This window comes from Schistocerca americana, chromosome 1 (genome assembly GCF_021461395.2).
Source record: "Schistocerca americana isolate TAMUIC-IGC-003095 chromosome 1, iqSchAmer2.1, whole genome shotgun sequence".
In the NCBI taxonomy this organism is placed as follows: domain Eukaryota; kingdom Metazoa; phylum Arthropoda; class Insecta; order Orthoptera; family Acrididae; genus Schistocerca; species Schistocerca americana.
In genome coordinates this window covers 531,445,309-531,465,967 of record NC_060119.1, presented here as the reverse complement: position 1 = coordinate 531,465,967, position 20,659 = coordinate 531,445,309, and the positions used below count along the sequence as shown (strand labels likewise).

The following is a 20,659-nucleotide window of genomic DNA, read 5'->3' as shown; positions in this document are numbered from 1 at the left end:
TCACTAGTAGCCTCTCTATGAGGCTGCAAATCATGTTCAAGGGTGAGACTGGACGTCGTAAGTTGATGTTAGTCAAGAATGCCATAGGACGAAAAAGACCCTTTATCAACACGTTTCAACGTGATCGTGTAAATACGGCTACGGGGAGCTGGATGTTCTTCCTGCGATATTGCAGAATGACTTGGCAGGAATATACTCACTGATAACGGTGGTCACGAGAAATTATGGTAGCACAAAGTGCGAACTACGGACAGCCACGTGGCTCTGGCGCATAGTACTGCATCTGCAGCAGCAATTTAAGCAGCAGTTGGCATCACAGCGACACGATGAACTGTTACACATCAGTTACTTCAAAGTCAGCTCTAGCGTGTACTCCACAAACCTCCAACATCTGCGACTTCGCTATTATCAAGCGAGAGCTCCTTGGAGGGCAGGGTGGAGGTATGTTTTATTTTCTGGTGAAGACTGGTTCTGCCTCGGTACCAGTGATGGCCGTGCGTTGGTTAGCAGGTCTTTTGGGACCTGCAACCAACTTGTCCGTGTGCTAGATACTCTGGACCAGGTACACCTGAGGAAATGGTCTGGAGTGCGATCTCGTATGACAGATGAAGCTCTCGTCGGTTATCCTACGCGCCCTGACTGCAAACTTCTACGTCAATTTAGTGATTCGATCTGTTGCGCTGCCATTTATAAAAAGTCATCCAGGGGTGTTTTTCAGTAGGACAGAGATCGCCCACATTCAACTGTGTTAAGCCAACATGCTCTGTAGAGTGATGACATGTTGCCTTGGCCTGTTCGAGTACATATGGGACATCTTCGGACGGCAACTCCAGCAGCAGCCACAAACGGTATTAACCGTCCCTGTATTGACCGATCGAGTGTAGCAGGCATGGAACTCCATCCGACGTACGTAAAACACAATGGGTGTACGTTTGTATCCTTGCATTCCACATTCTGGCCGCTACACCGGTTGTCGACATACCAGCATTTCATATTTTCAATGGCTTATCTCCCGGTTTCATTAACCAATGATCTTGCAATGTTAATCATGTAAATATGTTACTAGACAAATGTATTCCCGAAATTTAAATATTCTAAATTAATTTATTTTTGGTGTTGCGATTTTTTTCCGTCAGTGTAGTACTGCCGAGTTTCTGAGCTACGAGGAGAGGAAAGGGTTGGGGGGGGGGGGGGGGGGAGGAACTCTTATTACAGACCACATAGGATAGGCAATAGTTATAGATATCGGCGATGATTCCTAGCACATTTCTTATTACCTATTTTGGCCAAAGCCATCATCAGATCAAAATAAAACTCAGTTTCATGGAAGAGGTACTTCTGCAGCGAAAGACGCACAGTTTCTTACAAAATAAATCTCAGTGCCATAGAAAAACTAAATTTAGCAATCATCAATTAATGTTACCATTTTATAACAGATACTTACCGAGCCAATACAGTTTATATGAATTTCTGACATATTTGGCTCTCAGGTAGGTAACGCTCATATACAACATTCTCTACGGAAACATTTTTTTTAATTTAGGTCACTGAGTGGTACAATAGGAAAAAAAAAACATCGTGAACTGAAGCTACAACGACACTGGAACCTTTTAGCCTTCAGGACCATCTGGCATTTTTATTTGCAAAGCCCAGTGGTTTTAAGATTCAGGTCAGTTGGACCTCGGTATGTTTGCTAATACTCATCATATCCGTAATTACAAACACTTCGCTGCCTCTACAGAAATAAATAACCTTGATCAGGCGATAGAAATGCCGTCTGCTGTCTGGTGTCGTTGTGGGCCCACGATTTAGTAAGGAATTTTTATGAGGAAGTAGATAAGAATCGGGAATTACTATAGTGACGATTCTGGCGACAAACGGAGAAGTCCATTGTCATAAAGACTTTCACGAAGAGCAGACTGTAATGGCCCCGATCCTGCGAACCAAAACATCACAAACGGTGAAGTTCGTTGGCTGTTCGCGTGCTACTATCGTCAGCGTCTGTGGAAAGTAGTTGTAGGACGGTAAAGTCAGGAGTAGGCAACAAGGTGTTAGAAGTCCAAGCGTCATTACGAACCTTTGGAAGTCGAAGAATTGCCCAGTATGCAAAGCGAGATACGCAGCGATCTACGGCACATGTGGTCACAGAGAACTATGCTGGTGCAGGCACAACCGCCTCCGACCACACTTCACCGCACATTGTTCGAGATGAGGCTTCGCAGTAATGACCCCTACGTGTTCTCTCGTCCAGCGACGTCGTCCATTACAACTGCAATGGTCACGGTATCATTGATATTGTACAGTCGATCAATAGAAACGGGTCGCCTGGTCGGATGAACCACGTTTCTTGTTACATCAGGTCGATGGTGATGTCACGGTGCTCGAAACGTGCACCGCGGCACGGACACAGACTGGTGGGGCCAGTGTTACACTATGGGGCCGTTGACCCGAATTTCCATAGGACATGTGATGGCAGTCGAAGGCACCAAGACAGGTGTGGACTCCATGAAGATTATCATGGATCACCTGCATCATCCGTGGTGTCCTTCCCGTCGGTGATAGCATCTTCTCGCAGCATAACTGTCTATGTCACAGACCCAGAATCTGGTTACAGTGATTTGAGGGTCGTGACAGTGACCTCACGTTGATGTCTGGCCACCAAATTCGCCTGATCTGAATTCGCATCTGAGACGCTATCGTGTGCCAGCTGCGCCCTACATATCAACGGCCCACAATTTTCGTGAATTGCCTGGCATGTACGTAGACATCTGGTACCACATACCTGCGGAAGTCTACCAAGGATATGTCGAATCCGTGCCATACAGAATCGCAGCTGGTCCAACAAGCTATTAAGAACGTGATCCAAATGTTTTGGCTCGCCAGTGTCTTTCTCCCGTGTGCTACAGCTAAGCAACCAAGTTTTTATCAAACAGTATAAATCATACCTGTTGTCAGTGTGTATTTCTTTAAACTATTATACACAGTACCAAAATACCACACAAAATTCTAAATGTAAGTGGGGAATGGAGGTGTGAATCAGGTGATTTTACCTTTAAGTATATGACATCTGCCTTCCTCAGTGCATAGACAAAAAATTACAAATGAAACGCCAGAAGTTGATAGCAGTGGTGTACTTACTAGAGTTCTTCTCTTCGTCTAAGACCTCGTTGCTTTGCTGCAGAATGGGGACTTCGAGGAGGGTGATGTCACTCGTCTCGTTGATGTGCACCTCCACAGATAAGTCGTTTACGATCTGTGTCAAAAGATGGAAGTAAAGCGAACACACTGTCACTGGGTAAACAAAGTTCTATGAAAATGTTCATGCACCTAACTTAAATTAAGTTCAATACGTTAGTGACAATAACTGGTAATGTTGAGTATAATCAGATCCTCGATTTTAATTCCACACATTTCAAGCAAAATTTGTACAACAGGACTTCACAACGCATCTTTCATACTAAAAACATGTATGCAACACAATTTCGTCTTGCACATGTTTTCAGGACAAAGTGGACGTCAAAGAACGGCAGTTTGGAAACACTGTAATCACCTGTGCGGCAGTAAAGTCTACTACAGACAATTGTCATCCTAGCTGTTGAACAAATTATCATTGGTGTGATGGCGTTATTGAAACTTCAACTGTTAAGGTAGGGTGTATGATGCCGACGCTGATCAGGCCTGAAATCTCATACGGACTACAGTTCAGAGATAACTTTAAATATTCCATGAAAGCGTTTACGCATCGAGGCAACGTCACATCACGTTCCACACTTCATTTCTTCTACTATCCCTTACAGTTATTTACAAAGAAACTGGACTGCACATTCCCTGTCGAAAATTTGAAGTGCATAAATTAAAATGTCAGTCACAGTAATCTCTATTAGCCACATGTTACTGAACACGTAAATGGTAAAACATTCATCCTAAATAAAGACAAACGGAGACGACATTATAAATCATAACAGCCATCCTTGCGATACACAAGTTTTTAACTTCATAACAGGTCGGAAAAAAGTAACTCCCACCTTGTACAGGACTGCCCTTAAAGGCTCAAGCATTAGTGTATGGCAATGACTTCTACTTTTGGAAATTGGAAATTTGTGGTAAGGTCTTATGGGACCAAATTGCTGAGGTCGTCAGTCCCTAAGCTTACGCACTACTTAATCTAACTTAAACGAACTTACGCTAAGGACACACACACCCATGCCCGAGGGAGGACTCGAACCTCCGACGGTGGGAGCCGCGCGGACCGTGACAAGGTGCCTGAGACCGCGCGGCTACCCTGCGCGGCACTTCTGTTTTTGGTATCATTGTTAGCTGGGAGACCTTGAGACACAGCTTCAGTCGTCTAACTGAAAATGGTTTCCCTTCCTTCGTAAGTATTATACCTATGACTCCAAATTTGTCTCAAGTGAATCAGGTTAATATAGACGTCTGATTTTTTATGTTGAAGAGAGTTGACAAATTCCAATGTTAGCATATAATTTGCTCTTGATTAGCACCAAGATTCTAAGCTCAATGTTCCAGTCATATGGATCTATCACCACCACCAGGGTCACTTACCTCCTTTCCATAAAACAGTTCTGAGAGTTAACTCGGACTGTAGCTTGCAGTATCATTTTAGTGTAACGCACAGTGCTTCCAAAGTCTAAGCACTGGTGCAGTTTGGAATTGAGAACAACAATTATCTACTGAGACAATGCACAAGTCATTAACCCACGCGGTTTGTCTGTTCCGTGGCAGAATGAGAATGACAACTAACTGCAGTTACTGAGTAGAGCTGACGTACCTGTCCGGGATTGAGGTTGATGCGCAGGTGGTAGGCGCCCAGCTCCCTCTGCAGCAGCTCCTCGTACGTCAGGTTGAAGGTCACCTTCTTCTGCGCCTCTACATTCACCGACACAGATACCACGTTTGAGTCCCTGGTGCTGAAACATAGAAATGTTGCATCTGTAAACCAGTATTTTAAGCACTTGATCGTCGCCTAAGGGCTGATGGATATCTAGCGTAACACGATAAAAGAAGAGAGCTCACTATCAATGTCCTTTTTCAAACTCAGAAAACACTAAGAGCATTGACTGCAAGAAAGCCAATTACTTGTATGTGGCAAATTTCTGACATAGACACTTCCAGTTTACTGTGACCGCCTTACTGCAGTCTTGCTGTCTAATCTTTAAGTGCTCCAACCGCTTTAGCTCGGAGCAGCCTACGTCCTCAGTTATTTGCTGGACATACTCCAGCCTCTGACTTCCCCCAAGAGCTTTTAACTTCCACAAGTCCCTTCCCCGATATTCCCCACAAGTGCTACCACCGTTTCTTCTCCTTGTCATTGTTTTCCATACGTTACTTCATCCACGAGTTCTGGAGAAAACAATCTTATTGCTGATCTTATAAGCCCCCTTAAGTTTCAAAAGTGTTCTACAGCTAATGTTCAACATTCGTCAGTAGCACCACATCTCAAACGCCTCAACTCTCTTCTTTTTCTTTTTCCCACAGTACATAATCCACTAACATAAAATGATGTGCTCCAAACGTACATTCTCAGAAATTTCCTCCGCAGATTAAGGCCGATGTTTGATGCATGTAAACTTCTCTTGGCCAGGAGTGCCCTTATTGACATTGCTAATCTGCTTTTTATGTTTATTCCTTGCTTCGCTCGTCATACATTGTTTTGCCTCCAAGGAAGCAGAATTCCTAAATTTCCGTTACTTCGTGGTCCCCAATTTTGATGTTAATTTCGTCGCTAATTTCATTTCTATTACTCTTCATTTGTTTCGCCTTTATTTGGCTCTACAATGAGTCCATATTTTATAGTCATGAGACTGTTCATTCTGTTCAACACGTTCTGTAATTCTTTTTCATTTTGACTGAGGATAGTAATGTCATCAGTGAATTTTATCATTGATATCCTTTCACCCTGAATTTTAATTCCATTTTTCAGTCTTTATTGTGTTTCCGTCATTGCTTCTCCGATGAATAGGTTGAACAGTCGCACCCCAAGCCCCCCCCCCCCCCCCTCCCCACAATCACACACACACACACACTCCTGTATATCCTCTACATGGCCAATATGAGCAAAACCCCTATTCATCTCCTGTAGGCGCGTGACACCACTTTCCAATCCCTTATCCAGCGTTACTGAAAACCTAGTCCTCTCTCCAACTCCATTTTAACTAGTTTGCGTCCCAGTGCATCGATAGGTCGTAGAGACAAAACTTTCCAAAACCAAGTCAATAACTACAGCATGAGCCATTCGTAGCTTTTCTGATCAGCACTTCCATGTAACCACTCATGGCCACTCTATTCCATCCACTGAAGCTCGAACAATGCCGCAGAAGTTTGAGTATGTTCTACGGAAGCACAGATTGCTGCCCCGGAAATGAGCTGCTGTTATAACCATTGGTAAGTATATCGGTAATATTACCCGAGCACCACACACTTTGAATTTGAGCGTTAAAGTCGGTAACAGCTGTTCGTTACTGCCTACATTCCTACGACAAATGCTCCGTATTTCCAAACTTATTGGGCTACGAGTGCAACATTATTCGTTAACTCCGTGGTAGCAGTCACCACGCTGAGGCCGCTACCTGAGCTGCACGTGCGCGGCGCCCAGCCCGGCCTGCACGGCCTGCTGGTACTCCTCGCGCGCCTCCTCCTTCCCCTTCACGTACGCCTCGTACGCCTTGCCGTCCATCTCTCTGCAACAACACAACACGTCACCTTACAGTGCACACCCTGTCACTGGCGCTATTCGTGACACCACACATAAGAGAAGTTTCACTGATAGCAGGCTGCTAGAGGGTCTCACATGACGAATCCCGATATGAAGGCCGTCTCCGGCAGGACGGCGTCGAAGCTGATTTCTCTGGACACGTTGGCAGTGTTGGCCACCCTGCTGGTCACCACAGTCTTGGCGTACCGGTTCCGCACGTGGCTCACCACATGGAGGCTGTACACGTCTGGCGGTGGATACGCCTGAAACAAGGCGTAAATCTAGTGTTATAAATAAGAAAAAAAAGCTATGATTTAAAATATCACTCGCTGGCCATTTTGTGGGAACCAAATCAGAATTTTCAGTGAGTCTTCCTTTTCCTGACCTTGTCCCGTGTCTTCGCAGTAGGCTTGTTGAAGGTGTCCATTATAATTGGCCATCATCCATTTATTTTGTTCTTATGTAGCTTCCTCTCGCGAGCAGTCTTTGCTGTCACATCTGTGACACACTCATCCACTTCGTCATTTCCACGGCTGCTTCATCTATATGAGTCTATCTGCCTAAGGCCTTTGACGTGGGTACGGCATCGGCCAACGTCTAGCGAGGGCGACGTCACACCATCCTTGCAGGTTGTAAGGAAAACAAGGCGTTCTGCTTCAGTCTATTCCGTATGGGCTGTTTTGGGAGTGAGGGCGTGTTTTCCTCTTGTGTGATACGGTCTGTGTGGCTGGCTTGACGTATACTGAGAGGGGGTAAGCAATGCATGGAAGCCGTGCGGTTCTAGGCACTTCAGCCCGGAACCGCGTGACTGCTAAGGTCGCAGGTTCGAATCCTCCCTCGGGCATGGATGTGTGTGATGTCCTTAGGTTAGTTAGGTTTAAGTAGTTCTAAGTTCTAGGGGACTGATGACCTCACATGTTGAGTCCCATAGTGCTCAGAGCCATTTGAGCCATGCATGGAAGCAGCAACGGGCTTCTGTTAACGAAGAGACTATATCAAACATACACAGCTCATCTCTACGCGCCTCTTCCGCAACACAAGGTAACGCGTTCCTTTATTTACAACGTGCCACACTATACTGGAACTCTGTGGTCGCTTAGGGTATGTTGTCGAATGAGTATTTGGCGCAGATCCCGTTCTGTTTATGTGCTGTTTGATTCCTGATACTGTGTGGCAACACCATATCTCATTCACCAAATGTTTTGCTCTATGTATCGCTTTAAATACACGCTGTAACGGTTTTAAGCGTTAATTACACCTAAGATTGGACATGGTGAGTTGTCGTTAGTCAAGAATAGCTTCAAGGAGACAAAGACGCCAACGTCAAAACCTCACTGAGTTTGAACGAGATCGTGCAATAGGGCTACGACAAGCTGGATAGTTCTTCTGCCATACTGCAGAAAGACTTGGCAGGAACGAGCCACTGTATGTGACTGCTGGCAGCGGCAGTCACGAGAATGAACGGTCGAAGGAAGACCGCATTCCGGACTGCCATGAGGCACTGCCCAGAGGGAAGACCACCATATCCGGCTTCTGGGCCTGGCGCATCTCCAGCTGCAGTTTGAATAGCCATTTACACCAAAATGACGGAACTAACTGTTAGAAATGAGTTACTTCACGGTTAACTTCAAGCCAGACGCCGTGTAGCGTGCATTCTACTCATCACAAACCACCGCCGTTTGCGATTTCAGTGGTGTCAAGCGAGAGCTCTTTCGAGGGGACGGTGGAGGTCTGTTGTGTTTTCTTACCGAAGCTTGTTCTGCCCCGGTGGCCGTGATGGCCGTGTGTTAGCTAGGAGTGGGTCAGTTATCGGCCTGCTACCAACCTGTCTTCGTGCTAGACTCGCTGTACCTACACCTGGGGTCATGGTCTGGGTTCCGATTTCATATGACAGCAGGAGCACTGTCATGGTTCCCAAGTACAAAGATTGCAAATCAGTACGTCAGTCTGACGATTCGGCGTATTGTGCTGTAATTTATGAACAAGTGTTTTCCAACAGGATAACGATCCACACATACGGCTGTTGTAACCCAACATGCTCTACAGTGTGTCGACATGTTACCTTAACCTGTTCGATCACCAGATCTATCTCCAAAAGAACACATATGGGGCATAATCGGTTGACAGCTCCAGCATTAAACGTCCCTGTTTGACCGACCAAGTAGAACAGCCATGGAACTCCATCCCACAGATTGACATCCGATACCTGTACAACTCAATTCAAATACGTTTGCATGCTTACATTTAACATTCTGATGGTTACACCTGTTGTTAATAAACCAGCATTGCGCATTTGCAATGGCTTATCTCGCCCTTACATGTGATCTTGCAATGTTAATCACTTAAATACGTTACCCCGACAAATGTATTCCATAAATCACATTACTCTACATTAATCACTTGTTGGTGGTGCGATTTTTTCCCTCAGTATGTATGCAGGCTGTCCGTAATTAAAGTTTCTGTATCTTGTAGAAAGAGAACCACTGCTCTGAACGACGTTAAATTTGAAATCAAGCTATTGACGTAGGGGGTAACGTCATGGAACAAAATAAACTTAATGAAAATTTTACCACTATGTGATACCTTAAGCGTCTTAACCTAAATGAGGTCGGCTACAAATGACAGACGAATTGCAGTGCGATGGCTATGGTTTGAGTTGCGCATTGCACCGTCCGTACTGTTCAATGTGCCCGACTGCACAAGTTCGGCACTCAATAGATTTGCCACTGTTCATTAGGTAAGCCTGTCCACCATGGCAAGATCGCGTCACTTCGGCTGAGAAAAATCGGTTTTTAGTTGTCCTGACGCGAAAAAGAGCATAGAAAGAAAATTGACATCGGTTTTTAATTGTCCTGAGGTCAAAAACTGCATAAAATGCAAAATGACATATTTTTCTAACCGTCGTGAGACTGGCGCAAGACATGTTCAGTACGTTGTCCACAGTTTTGCGCCACACGTTGAAATCGAAAAACAGCATGTTCCACAGCAAATCGAAGTGTCTTAGGGTTCACGTTCAAAATGCGTTGCGCAATTTGTGCCTTCAGTTCAGCTGCGTTTGTAATCGGAACACTGAACACGGCATCTTTCAGATAACACCAGAGCCAGAAATCACATGGATTAAGATCAGGTGAATTGGACGGCCAGACTGTAGGGAAATAACGGCTGACAATTCAAGCATTCCCGAAATGCCTCCGCAGCAGCCGCTGCACTGACTGTGCAATGTGCGGAGGAGAGCCATCTTGCATAAAAATAATCCTTTCCACACATCCACCATGTTGTATTGTTGGAATGATGTTGATGCCCAAAAGAGTCCCATAGTGTTTACCTGTGACCGTACACGTAATAGGATGCGCAGGGCTCACCTCTTCGAAACAACACAGCTCTGCCATAAACTGTCGTGTCCCGGGAGAGAGTTCGAAGGACACGTAAATACATAGCAGGGGTCTTACCTCAGGCATGTACTCGATTAGTGGAAGATTGCGTGGGCTGCTTTTAGAGCTCCGTCAGCTACTAGATACAGGCTGTAAGTGGTGCAGAATACGGAATTCCCTGCCGCCGTTGGATAAGCAGCTGCAGCAGCAAGTCGTATACTCCTAGCTCACTCATTTGTTACATAGTTTAATTCTTAATTTCTTTGCGTGTTTTTGGTACTTGCATTGTTTAATTCATAAATTTCGAGCGTATTATAGTATTTGAGAGTTGTAGCATCGCGTTTTAGTACCTGAATAGTGTAAATTCGCGTACTCGTTTGTCTACTGTTTTGTTTTGAACGGCCAGTGTCGGTTGGTCGCAGTCAGTGTGCTCCCTGCCGCCGTTGGATAAGCAGCTGAGCAGCAAGTCGTATACTCCTAGCTCACTCATTTGTTACATAGTTTAATTCTTAATTTCTTTGCGTGTTTTTGGTTCTTGCATTGTTTAATTCATACATTTCGGGCGTATTATAGTATTTGAGAGTGTAGCATCGTGTTTTAGTACCTGAATAGTGTAATTTCGCTTAGTCTCCTTCCGCCGCCGAGCATTGTCAGCAGTGCGCAAGTAGCAGCATTACTGCATTTACTAGGCAATCTTGTATTTTAATAACCGTTTAAATTTTGTCGATTTGTTTGCGCTCTCTGTAGATTAGTTCAGACGTTCTTAGCAAAACAGTTTTTAGCATGGATAGGGACTGCAACTGCTGTGTTCGGATGCAGGCTGAGTTGGCATCCCTTCGCTCCCAGCTTCAGGCAGTGTTGATTTCGGTCACACAGCTTGAGGCTGTTGCCAATGGGCATCACTGTGGGGGTCGGGATGGGGGTTTGTCGGGGACGGCCAGCTCGTCCCACGCATCCCCTGATCGGACTACGACTGTGGTTGCCCGGGATACTGCCCGCATTGCGGCTGATCCCTCACCTGTGGTAGAGTGGGAGGTCGTTTCAAGGTGTGGCAGGGGGCGAAAGACATTCCGGAGGGCTGAACGGAAAGCCTCTCCAGTTTGTCTGACGAACCAGTTTCAGGCTCTGTCTCAGGCTGATACTGATCTTCGGCCTGACATGGCTGCTTGTCCTGTTCCAGAGGTTGCCCCTCAGTCTGTAAGATCCGGGCAGTCGCAGAGGGTGGGCTTACTGGTAGTTGGGAGCTCCAACGTCAGGCGCGTAATGGGGCCCCTTAGGGAAATGGCAGCAAGAGAGGGGAAGAAAACCAATGTGCACTCCGTGTGCATACCGGGGGGAGTCATTCCAGATGTGGAAAGGGTCCTTCCGGATGCCATGAAGGGTACAGGGTGCACCCATCTGCAGGTGGTCGCTCATGTCGGCACCAATGATGTGTGTCGCTATGGATCGGAGGAAATCCTCTCTGGCTTCCGGCGGCTATCTGATTTGGTGAAGACTGCCAGTCTCGCTAGCGGGATGAAAGCAGAGCTCACCATCTGCAGCATCGTCGACAGGACTGACTGCGGACCTTTGGTACAGAGCCGAGTGGAGGGTCTGAATCAGAGGCTGAGACGGTTCTGCGACCGTGTGGGCTGCAGATTCCTCGACTTGCGCCATAGGGTGGTGGGGTTTCGGGTTCCGCTGGATAGGTCAGGAGTCCACTACACGCAACAAGCGGCTACACGGGTAGCAGGGGTTGTGTGGCGTGGGCTGGGCGGTTTTTTAGGTTAGATGGCCTTGGGCAAGTACAGAAAGGGCAACAGCCTCAACGGGTGCGGGGCAAAGTCAGGACATGCGGGGACCAAGCAGCAATCGGTATTGTAATTGTCAACTGTCGAAGCTGCGTTGGTAAAGTACCGGAACTTCAAGCGCTGATAGAAAGCACCGAAGCTGAAATCGTTATAGGTACAGAAAGCTGGCTTAAGCCAGAGATAAATTCTGCCGAAATTTTTACAAAGGTACAGACGGTGTTTAGAAAGGATAGATTGCATGCAACCGGTGGTGGAGTGTTCATCGCTGTTAGTAGTAGTTTATCCTGTAGTGAAGTAGAAGTGGATAGTTCCTGTGAATTATTATGGGTGGAGGTTACACTAAACAACCGAACTAGGTTAATAATTGGCTCCTTTTACCGACCTCCCGACTCAGCAGCATTAGTGGCAGAACAACTGAGAGAAAATTTGGAATACATTTCACATAAATTTTCTCAGCATGTTATAGTCTTAGGTGGAGATTTCAATTTACCAGATATAGACTGGGACACTCAGATGTTTAGGACGGGTGGTAGGGACAGAGCATCGAGTGACATTATACTGAGTGCACTATCCGAAAATTACCTCGAGCAATTAAACAGAGAACCGACTCGTGGAGATAACATATTGGACCTACTGATAACAAACAGACCCGAACTTTTCGAATCTGTATGTACAGAACAGGGAATCAGTGATCATAAGGCCGTTGCAGCATCCCTGAATATGGAAGTTAATAGGGATATAAAAAAAGGGAGGAAGGTTTATCTGTTTAGCAAGAGTAATAGAAGGCAGATTTCAGACTACCTAACAGATCAAAACGAAAATTTCTGTTCCGACACTGACAATGTTGAGTGTTTATGGAAAAAGTTCAAGGCAATCGTAAAATGCGTTTTAGACAGGTATGTGCCGAGTAAAACTGTGAGGGACGGGAAAAACCCACCGTGGTACAACAACAAAGTTAGGAAACTACTGCGAAAGCAAAGAGAGCTCCACTCCAAGTTTAAACGCAGCCAAAACCTCTCAGACAAACAGAAGCTAAACGATGTCAAAGTTAGCGTAAGGAGGGCTATGCGTGAAGCGTTCATTGAATTCGAAAGTAAAATTCTATGTACCGACTTGACAGAAAATCCTAGGAAGTTCTGGTCTTACGTTAAATCAGTAAGTGGCTCGAAACAGCATATCCAGACACTACGGGATGATGATGGCATTGAAACAGAGGATGACACGCGTAAAGCTGAAATACTAAACACCTTTTTCCAAAGCTGTTTCACAGAGGAAGACCGCACTGCAGTTCCTTCTCTAAATCCTCGCACAAACGAAAAAATGGCTGACATCGAAATAAGTGTCCAAGGAATAGAAAAGCAACTGGAATCACTCAATAGAGGAAAGTCCACTGGACCTGACGGGATACCAATTCGATTCTACACAGAGTACGCGAAAGAACTTGCCCCCCTTCTAACAGCCGTGTACCGCAAGTCTCTAGAGGAACGGAGGGTTCCAAATGATTGGAAAAGAGCACAGATAGTCCCAGTCTTCAAGAAGGGTCGTCGAGCAGATGCGCAAAACTATAGACCTATATCTCTTACGTCGATCTCTTGTAGAATTTTAGAACATGTTTTTTGCTCGCGTATCATGTCATTTCTGGAAACCCAGAATCTACTATGTAGGAATCAACATGGATTCCGGAAACAGCGATCGTGTGAGACCCAACTCGCCTTATTTGTTCATGAGACCCAGAAAATATTAGATACAGGCTCCCAGGTAGATGCTATTTTTCTTGACTTCCGGAAGGCGTTCGATACAGTTCCGCACTGTCGCCTGATAAACAAAGTAAGAGCCTACGGAATATCAGACCAGCTGTGTGGCTGGATTGAAGAGTTTTTAGCAAACAGAACACAGCATGTTGTTATCAATGGAGAGACGTCTACAGACGTTAAAGTAACCTCTGGCGTGCCACAGGGGAGTGTTATGGGACCATTGCTTTTCACAATATATATAAATGACTTAGTAGATAGTGTCTGAAGTTCCATGCGGCTTTTCGCGGATGATGCTGTAGTATACAGAGAAGTTGCTGCATTAGAAAATTGTAGCGAAATACAGGAAGATCTGCAGCGGATAGGCACTTCGTGCAGGGAGTGGCAACTGACCCTTAACATAGACAAATGTAATGTATTGCGAATACATAGAAAGAAGGATCCTTTATTGTATGATTATATGATAGCGGAACAAACACTGGTAGCAGTTACTTCTGTAAAATATCTGGGAGTATGCGTACGGAACGATTTGAAGTGGAATGATCATATAAAACTAATTGTTGGTAAGGCGGGTACCAGGTTGAGATTCATTGGGAGAGTGCTTAGAAAATGTAGTCCATCAACAAAGGAGGTGGCTTACAAAACACTCGTTCGACCTATACTTGAGTATTGCTCATCAGTGTGGGATCCGTACCAGGTCGGGTTGACGGAGGAGACAGAGAAGATCCAAAGAAGAGCGGCGCGTTTCGTCACTGGGTTATTTGGTAACCGTGATAGCGTTACGGAGATGTTTAATAAACTCAAGTGGCAGACTCTGCAAGAGAGGCGCTCTGCATCGCGGTGTAGCTTGCTCGCCAGGTTTCGAGAGGGTGCGTTTCTGGATGAGGTATCGAATATATTGCTTCCCCCTACTTATACTTCCCGAGGAGATCACGAATGTAAAATTAGAGAGATTAGAGCGCGCACGGAGGCTTTCAGACAGTCGTTCTTCCCGCGAACCATACGCGACTGGAACAGGAAAGGGAGGTAATGACAGTGGCACGTAAAGTGCCCTCCGCCACACACCGTTGGGTGGCTTGCGGAGTATCAATGTAGATGTAGATGTAGATGTAGATAGTTAAGGAATCAGGGTAGAAATCCTAAGTGCCCCCACTTGCCGCATAACACTTGATGACTCCTCTGGCACTATCTCCACCTAACTTCCCATCAGTAGCCCATCTGTTTCTCTGAAAACCTATCACCGTAGCAACTGGGCTGTCAAGGCTCGTCAAAATTTAGTACGACGCACGGTGACATGCGACGTAGAAACGGTGTCTACTGAAGACTTCGTTGTCTTACTCTTATTTCTGTGTCGATTTGCCCCTATTTAAATGGTCCGTAGGCGGGCTTACAGGGCACTCTCAGCAGCTGGTCACTTAGTCTGTGCTCTTCCAGTACGATATTTGGTCACATCTGGAGACTCCTTCCTGTTGCTGGCTGCGCCTTGGCATGCAGACGGTCGCGTAGCCCCGCGTGTAACTCTCTCACAAGGCGCCTCGAGGTCGGTTCGCGCTATTATCATTTTCAGACACTGAGGCAGTGCTTCCTGGCTTCCATGTAGTCGATTTCTAGACTGCCTCAGTGGAAGAATTCTCTGATTTTATAATGCATATCTCTGTCGGAACTGAGATTTGCAACAAAACAGTCTGGAACCGCGCTACCGCTACGGTCGCAGGTCCGAATCCTGCCTCGGGCATGAATGTGTGTGATGTCCTTAGGTTAGTTAGGTTTAAGTAGTTCTAAGTTCTAGGGGACTGATGACCTTAGAAGTTGAGTCCTATAGTGCTCAGAGCCATTTGAACCATTTTTTGCAACAAAACGATGTATTCAGCCCGCACCACACAGTGACCTTTGCGGAATGGACTGGTGCCAGTCGATGCGCGTGTGGATTTTGCCTGTGTTTCTACATATTGACTTGTCCTTGACGATGGAAATGGGCTTCGCCTGTCCACAGAATATTCCATAGCGATTCATTGTCCACTTCCATGTGAGCGAGAAATTTCAGAGGAACGTTTGTCTTGCTCACAAGTAAGCAGGGTACAACTCCTGAACGTACGTGATACTGTATGAATAGCAATGCCGTGTTCGCAGACGTGTGCAACGTTCGAGCAATTCCTCGTGTTTTCCATGTTTGCGTATCAACGGTTGGCCGCTCTAGCATTGCTGTGGCCACATCTTTAACAGACGTCGGATCAACTGCTTGCCTCCCTCAACCACATTATATTTCAAAAGATCCTGGCTTTTAGAATTTGGTTCTCATTTGCTAATAACCCTTAGCAGACATCGAACCAATGCCTCTTGAGTGTCCTAAACTTCTGTAGGGCTACTGGCGCACATTCACCGATCTTGTGAAAGAGCTTTACCAGCAACACGCGTTCTTTCATGAAGACAGCCAAGTTGGGCGTCTGCGAGGAAAACTGAGGAACAGCCGTGGGCTGCTCATATGTTGGTGTGCATATTTTGACACTTACAGCGTCATCTATTGATCAAACTTTCGTAATTGTTTTCCACGACGTTTTCTCTGAGTCAGTGTTGTGCTGGTGAAATTTGTGGTACTCTTTCTGCAGCGTTTCGAAAGTCGAACTTCAATTATGGACACCACGTATACATTCACATACACATTATGCAACAGGTCTTTGTACGTTTGAGTTGAGAGCACAGCACAAATCATGTAACATTAGTCTGATTGTTCTGTGTAGAATCCTTGTGTTGTTGTGATCAAATAATGATTCTAAAGTTAAAAAGGAAATTCCGCGTGGTTATAGGTATTTCGTTCGTTATTAGACTACTATTGACATACAGCAGCACTGAATACCGAGCGAGGTGGCGCAGTGGTTAGCACACTGGACTCGCATTCGGGAGGACGACGGTACAATCCCGTCTCCGGCCATCCTGATTTAGGTTTTCCGTGATTTCCCTAAATCACTTCAGACAAATGCCGGGATGGTTCCTTTGAAAGGGCACGGCCGATTTCCTTCCCCATCCTTCCCTCCCCAGAGCTTGCGCTCCGTCTCTAATGACCTCGTTGTCGACGGGACGTTAAACACTAATCTCTATCTATCTAGCACTGAATAGTCACTAAACTTGCAGTGATGCCTTATGGGGAGGTAATTACAGAATTGTTGCCCTGTTTTAATTTGATCAATAGTTCAGTTACGGCCATGTCTTCCCCGGCCAACTTATTCAAATATTAAGCATTTCTTTGCTTCAGTAAATTGTTGTAGTTTCTGATTACTGAAGGTAAGTTTCTCTCGAGAGTTCCATGGCAACGGCTTTTCCGTCTTCTCGTTATTGTGCTCTGCTGCAACGTTATATTACTGGATCATCATACTCAACAGACCACTTCAAATGCAATTAAATTTCCGTTGCGTTACGTATGCATGTCTGCTATGAATTACTCCCGCGAATAGTGAGATCGTGTAATAATATTCGTTCCTTTGGGCTTTACTCACTTGTAAAGAGGGCAGCCTCAATCAGAGCCTTTTCAAGTGAAACTTTAATATCCACTTACGGAGCGAGGCGTTCAGTAGTTAGCACAGTGGACTCTCATTCGAGAGGATGACGGCTCAAATCCACGTCCGACCATCCAGATTTAGGTTTCTCGTGACTTCTCTAAATCGCTTCAGGCAAATGCCAGGATGGTTTCATCGAACTTGGGAGGCCAATCTTTTCCCCATCTTTGACACGATCAGAGCTTGTGTCGGTCTCCAGTGATTTCGATGCTGTCGAGACGTTAAACTCTAATGCTCCGCTCTCCTTTTTTTTTCTTTAAAATAAAAAAAAAATCGCACACACAGGCGAACGGGCTGTGACAGACCCGCTCAATAGGTGGTTCGGCTGGCCTGTGTTTGGGGTCCTCTACTCCGCCCCCCCCCCCCCCCTCTATGACACCCCCCCTCCCCCCCCCCCCCCCCCCCCCCCCGGCCAGAACTGTGTTTGAGATCCCCATCTGTCTGCGTCTAGTGTTATCCCACGTGAAGATGTGAGAAATGTGTAACTTGAGGCGGGACATTGGTGCCAGCTAATTGGTGTGTGGGAAATTGCATAAAAACAATAACCAGTATGGCCAGCATAGCGTCCCTCGTCGTTAATCCGCTGGCCGAATCCGATCCGGAGCCGGTGCCTCCATGAATCCCAGAAGCGGCATGCTAATGCGCGCGGATATCTGGGAGGGTTTTCCTACAGTAAGGTAACATATACGAGGGTTATTCGGAAAGTAAGGAACGATCGGTCGCTAAATGAAAAGATGAAGTTTTGCTCAGGTATGTTAAGCAGTGTTTCTAGTATGCCCGTCGATCGCGTTACGTCGTTCTTTTTAGTTCTGAGCACACAGGGAGCGCATAAAGATAACTAGAACAACACTATCTCCCGCCAAGTACGAGGGCTTGCTGAGAAATTTCGCCTGAGGCTATGCAGCCAACATTACATAACTGTCGTGCGTTTTCTTCTTCAAGACAATTCTCAGCCGCATTCTGCAGGGGCAATGAAGAAGTTTCTGCATCGTTTTCAATTGGAAATGTTTGATTGCAGCCCGTAATTGTCTCCCTCTGAGGTTCATCTCACCTCACATGAACCGCTGGCTATGAAGACAACATTTTGGCGCAGACAACGAGCTGTAGGCCAGCGTAGAGAATTGGCGGAAAGCACTGGCGGCTGCCTTCTATATCGAGGGTATTGTAAAGTTGGTGCAACGCTACGATAAACGTCTAAGCCGGATCGCGACTATGGAGATAAGTAGCTGGAAGTTGTAGCTAACTGTTCCAAATAAAACTGTTTTCATTTTCACTGTGGTTTCCATTTCGCGACCTATTGTTCCTTACTTTCCGAATAACCCTCGTAAATAGGTGACAAACCACTGGAAACAGTAATTACCGCAAAATATCTAAGAGTAGCCACACCGAACAACCTAAGAGGCCGTTTACAAGTTCCGTTTAGCGCGCCACAAGAGACCTCAGAGTTGCACAGACTGCCTAATAAACGAAATACGCTGTAAATGCGCTGTATGTTAAAAAAAAAAAAAAAAAAAAAAAAAAAAGAGGACAGCAAACACGAAAGATCAAAGACGAGAGAAAAACTCGCCGTGCGCAGTACTTCAGAGGAAGACATTTCATTAAGACTACGGATAGAAATGGTACTGGCAGTGAGGAAGTTTACCTGTCGAAACTGTAGTTTTTTCATCAACTTCGAATGAGCGGTGGCATGGAATCTCAGAGAATGCTGCATTTCTCGGAAGAACTAACTAATTTTCTAAGCAGTGTCCTGTTTCGTTAAATACAAGGTCGCATAGGAAACGATAATTATCCTTGTTCATCCTAAATTAATTTCCAAAAGGGTATTAGCGAATAAATATCAAGCTTACCTTCTCCTTCTGTCTTCTCATCAGGTTTTTTCTTTCGCCCGTTATGATTGTTTTTACTGTTGTTCACTACCACGGTGTTTAATGCAGTGGCCACACTAAAAGCAACACTTGCACAATTCCTCTCAGCTCTCCGAGTGTGGTGTACTGACGTGCGCTTTGTGGCCCGTCTAGCCACAACAGTTTAACATTCCAAGTCGTGTTTACGATCCAAATAAGTTAACTATATTAAATTCTCTATGACTGCAGATGAGCAACGTTAAGAAATGCTATACTCATGACTGCCGTTTTCCGTCGTGCACTTTCATCCGTGTCAGCCTTCGCTACTACTTGTGATACGCGCTGTCTACAAATCTTGCAGGCCGGCCGGAGTGGCCGAGCGGTTAAAGGCGCTACAGTCTGGAACCACACGACCGCTACGGTCGCAGGTTCGAATCCTGCCTCGGGCATGGATGTGTGTGATGTCCTTAGGTTAGTTAGGTTTAAGTAGTTCTAAGTTCTAGGGGACTTATGACCACAGCAGTTGAGTCCCATAGTGCTCAGAGCCATTACAAATCTTGCATTTGACCGCCTCTGGCGCCCCTCTCAGCTTTGAGCCCCTGTATACTGGGTTTACAGAAATTCCCGTTAAAACAAATGGCTTTAAGCTCTATGAGACTTAACATCTGAGGTCATCAGTCACCTAGACTTAGAACTACACTACTGGCCATTAAAGCTGCTATACAAAGAGGAAATGCAGATGATAAACGGGTATTCATTGGACAAATATATTATACTAGAACTGACATGTGATTACATTTTCGCGCAATTCGGGTGCATAGATCCTGAGAAATGAGTACCCAGAACAACCACCTCTGGCCGTAATAACGGCCTTGATAAGCCTGGCCATTCAGTCAAACAGAGCTAGAATGGCGCGTACAGGTACTGCTGCCCATGCAGCTTCAACACGATACCACAGTTCATCAAGAATAGTGACTGGCGTATTGTGACGAGCCAGTTGCTCGGCCACCATTGACCAGACGTTTTCAATTGGTGAGAGATCTGGAGAATGTGCTGGCCAGGGCAGGAGTCGAACACTTTCTGTACCCATAAAGGCCCGTACAGGATCTGCAACATGCGGTCGTGCACTATCCTCCTGAAATGTAGGTTTTCGCAGGGATCGAATGAAGGGTAGAGCCACGGGTCGTAACACATCTGAGATGTAACGTCCACTGCTCAAAGTGCCGTCAGTGCGAACAAGAGGTGACCAAGACGTGTGAACAGTGGCACCCCATACCATCACGCCGGGTGATACGCCAGTATGGCGATGACGAATACACGCTTCCAATGTGCGTTCACCGCGATGTCGCCAAACACGGATGCGACCATCATGATGCTGTTAACGGAACCTTGATTCATCCGAGAAAGTGACGTTTTGCCATTCTTGCACCCAGGTTCGTCGCTGAGTACACCATCGAGTCGCTCCTGTCTGTGATGCAGCGTCAAGGGTAACCGCAGCCATGGTCTCCGAGTTGATAGTCTACGCTGCTGCAAACGTCGTCGAACTTTTCATGCAGATGGTTGTTGTCTTGCAAATGTCCCCATCTGTTGACTCGGGGAGCGAGACGTGGCTGCACGATCCGTTACAGCCATGCGGATAA

At 45.9% G+C, this 20,659-nt stretch overlaps 1 protein-coding gene across 3 annotated transcripts in view; it reads right to left on the bottom strand.

The window, feature by feature from the left end:
* LOC124605452 (inter-alpha-trypsin inhibitor heavy chain H4-like) overlaps nucleotides 1–20,659 on the bottom strand; it is a 120,254-nt gene that overhangs the window by 86,611 nt on the left and 12,984 nt on the right. For all 3 annotated transcript variants that reach the window (XM_047137138.1, XM_047137155.1, XM_047137147.1), the window contains exons 2-5: nucleotides 6,809–6,975; nucleotides 6,588–6,698; nucleotides 4,790–4,928; nucleotides 3,139–3,253 (exon numbers count right to left, since the gene is read on the bottom strand). In XM_047137138.1, the coding sequence (XP_046993094.1) occupies nucleotides 3,139–3,253; nucleotides 4,790–4,928; nucleotides 6,588–6,698; nucleotides 6,809–6,975 (532 nt within the window). The remainder of the gene's footprint in view (nucleotides 1–3,138; nucleotides 3,254–4,789; nucleotides 4,929–6,587; nucleotides 6,699–6,808; nucleotides 6,976–20,659) is intronic.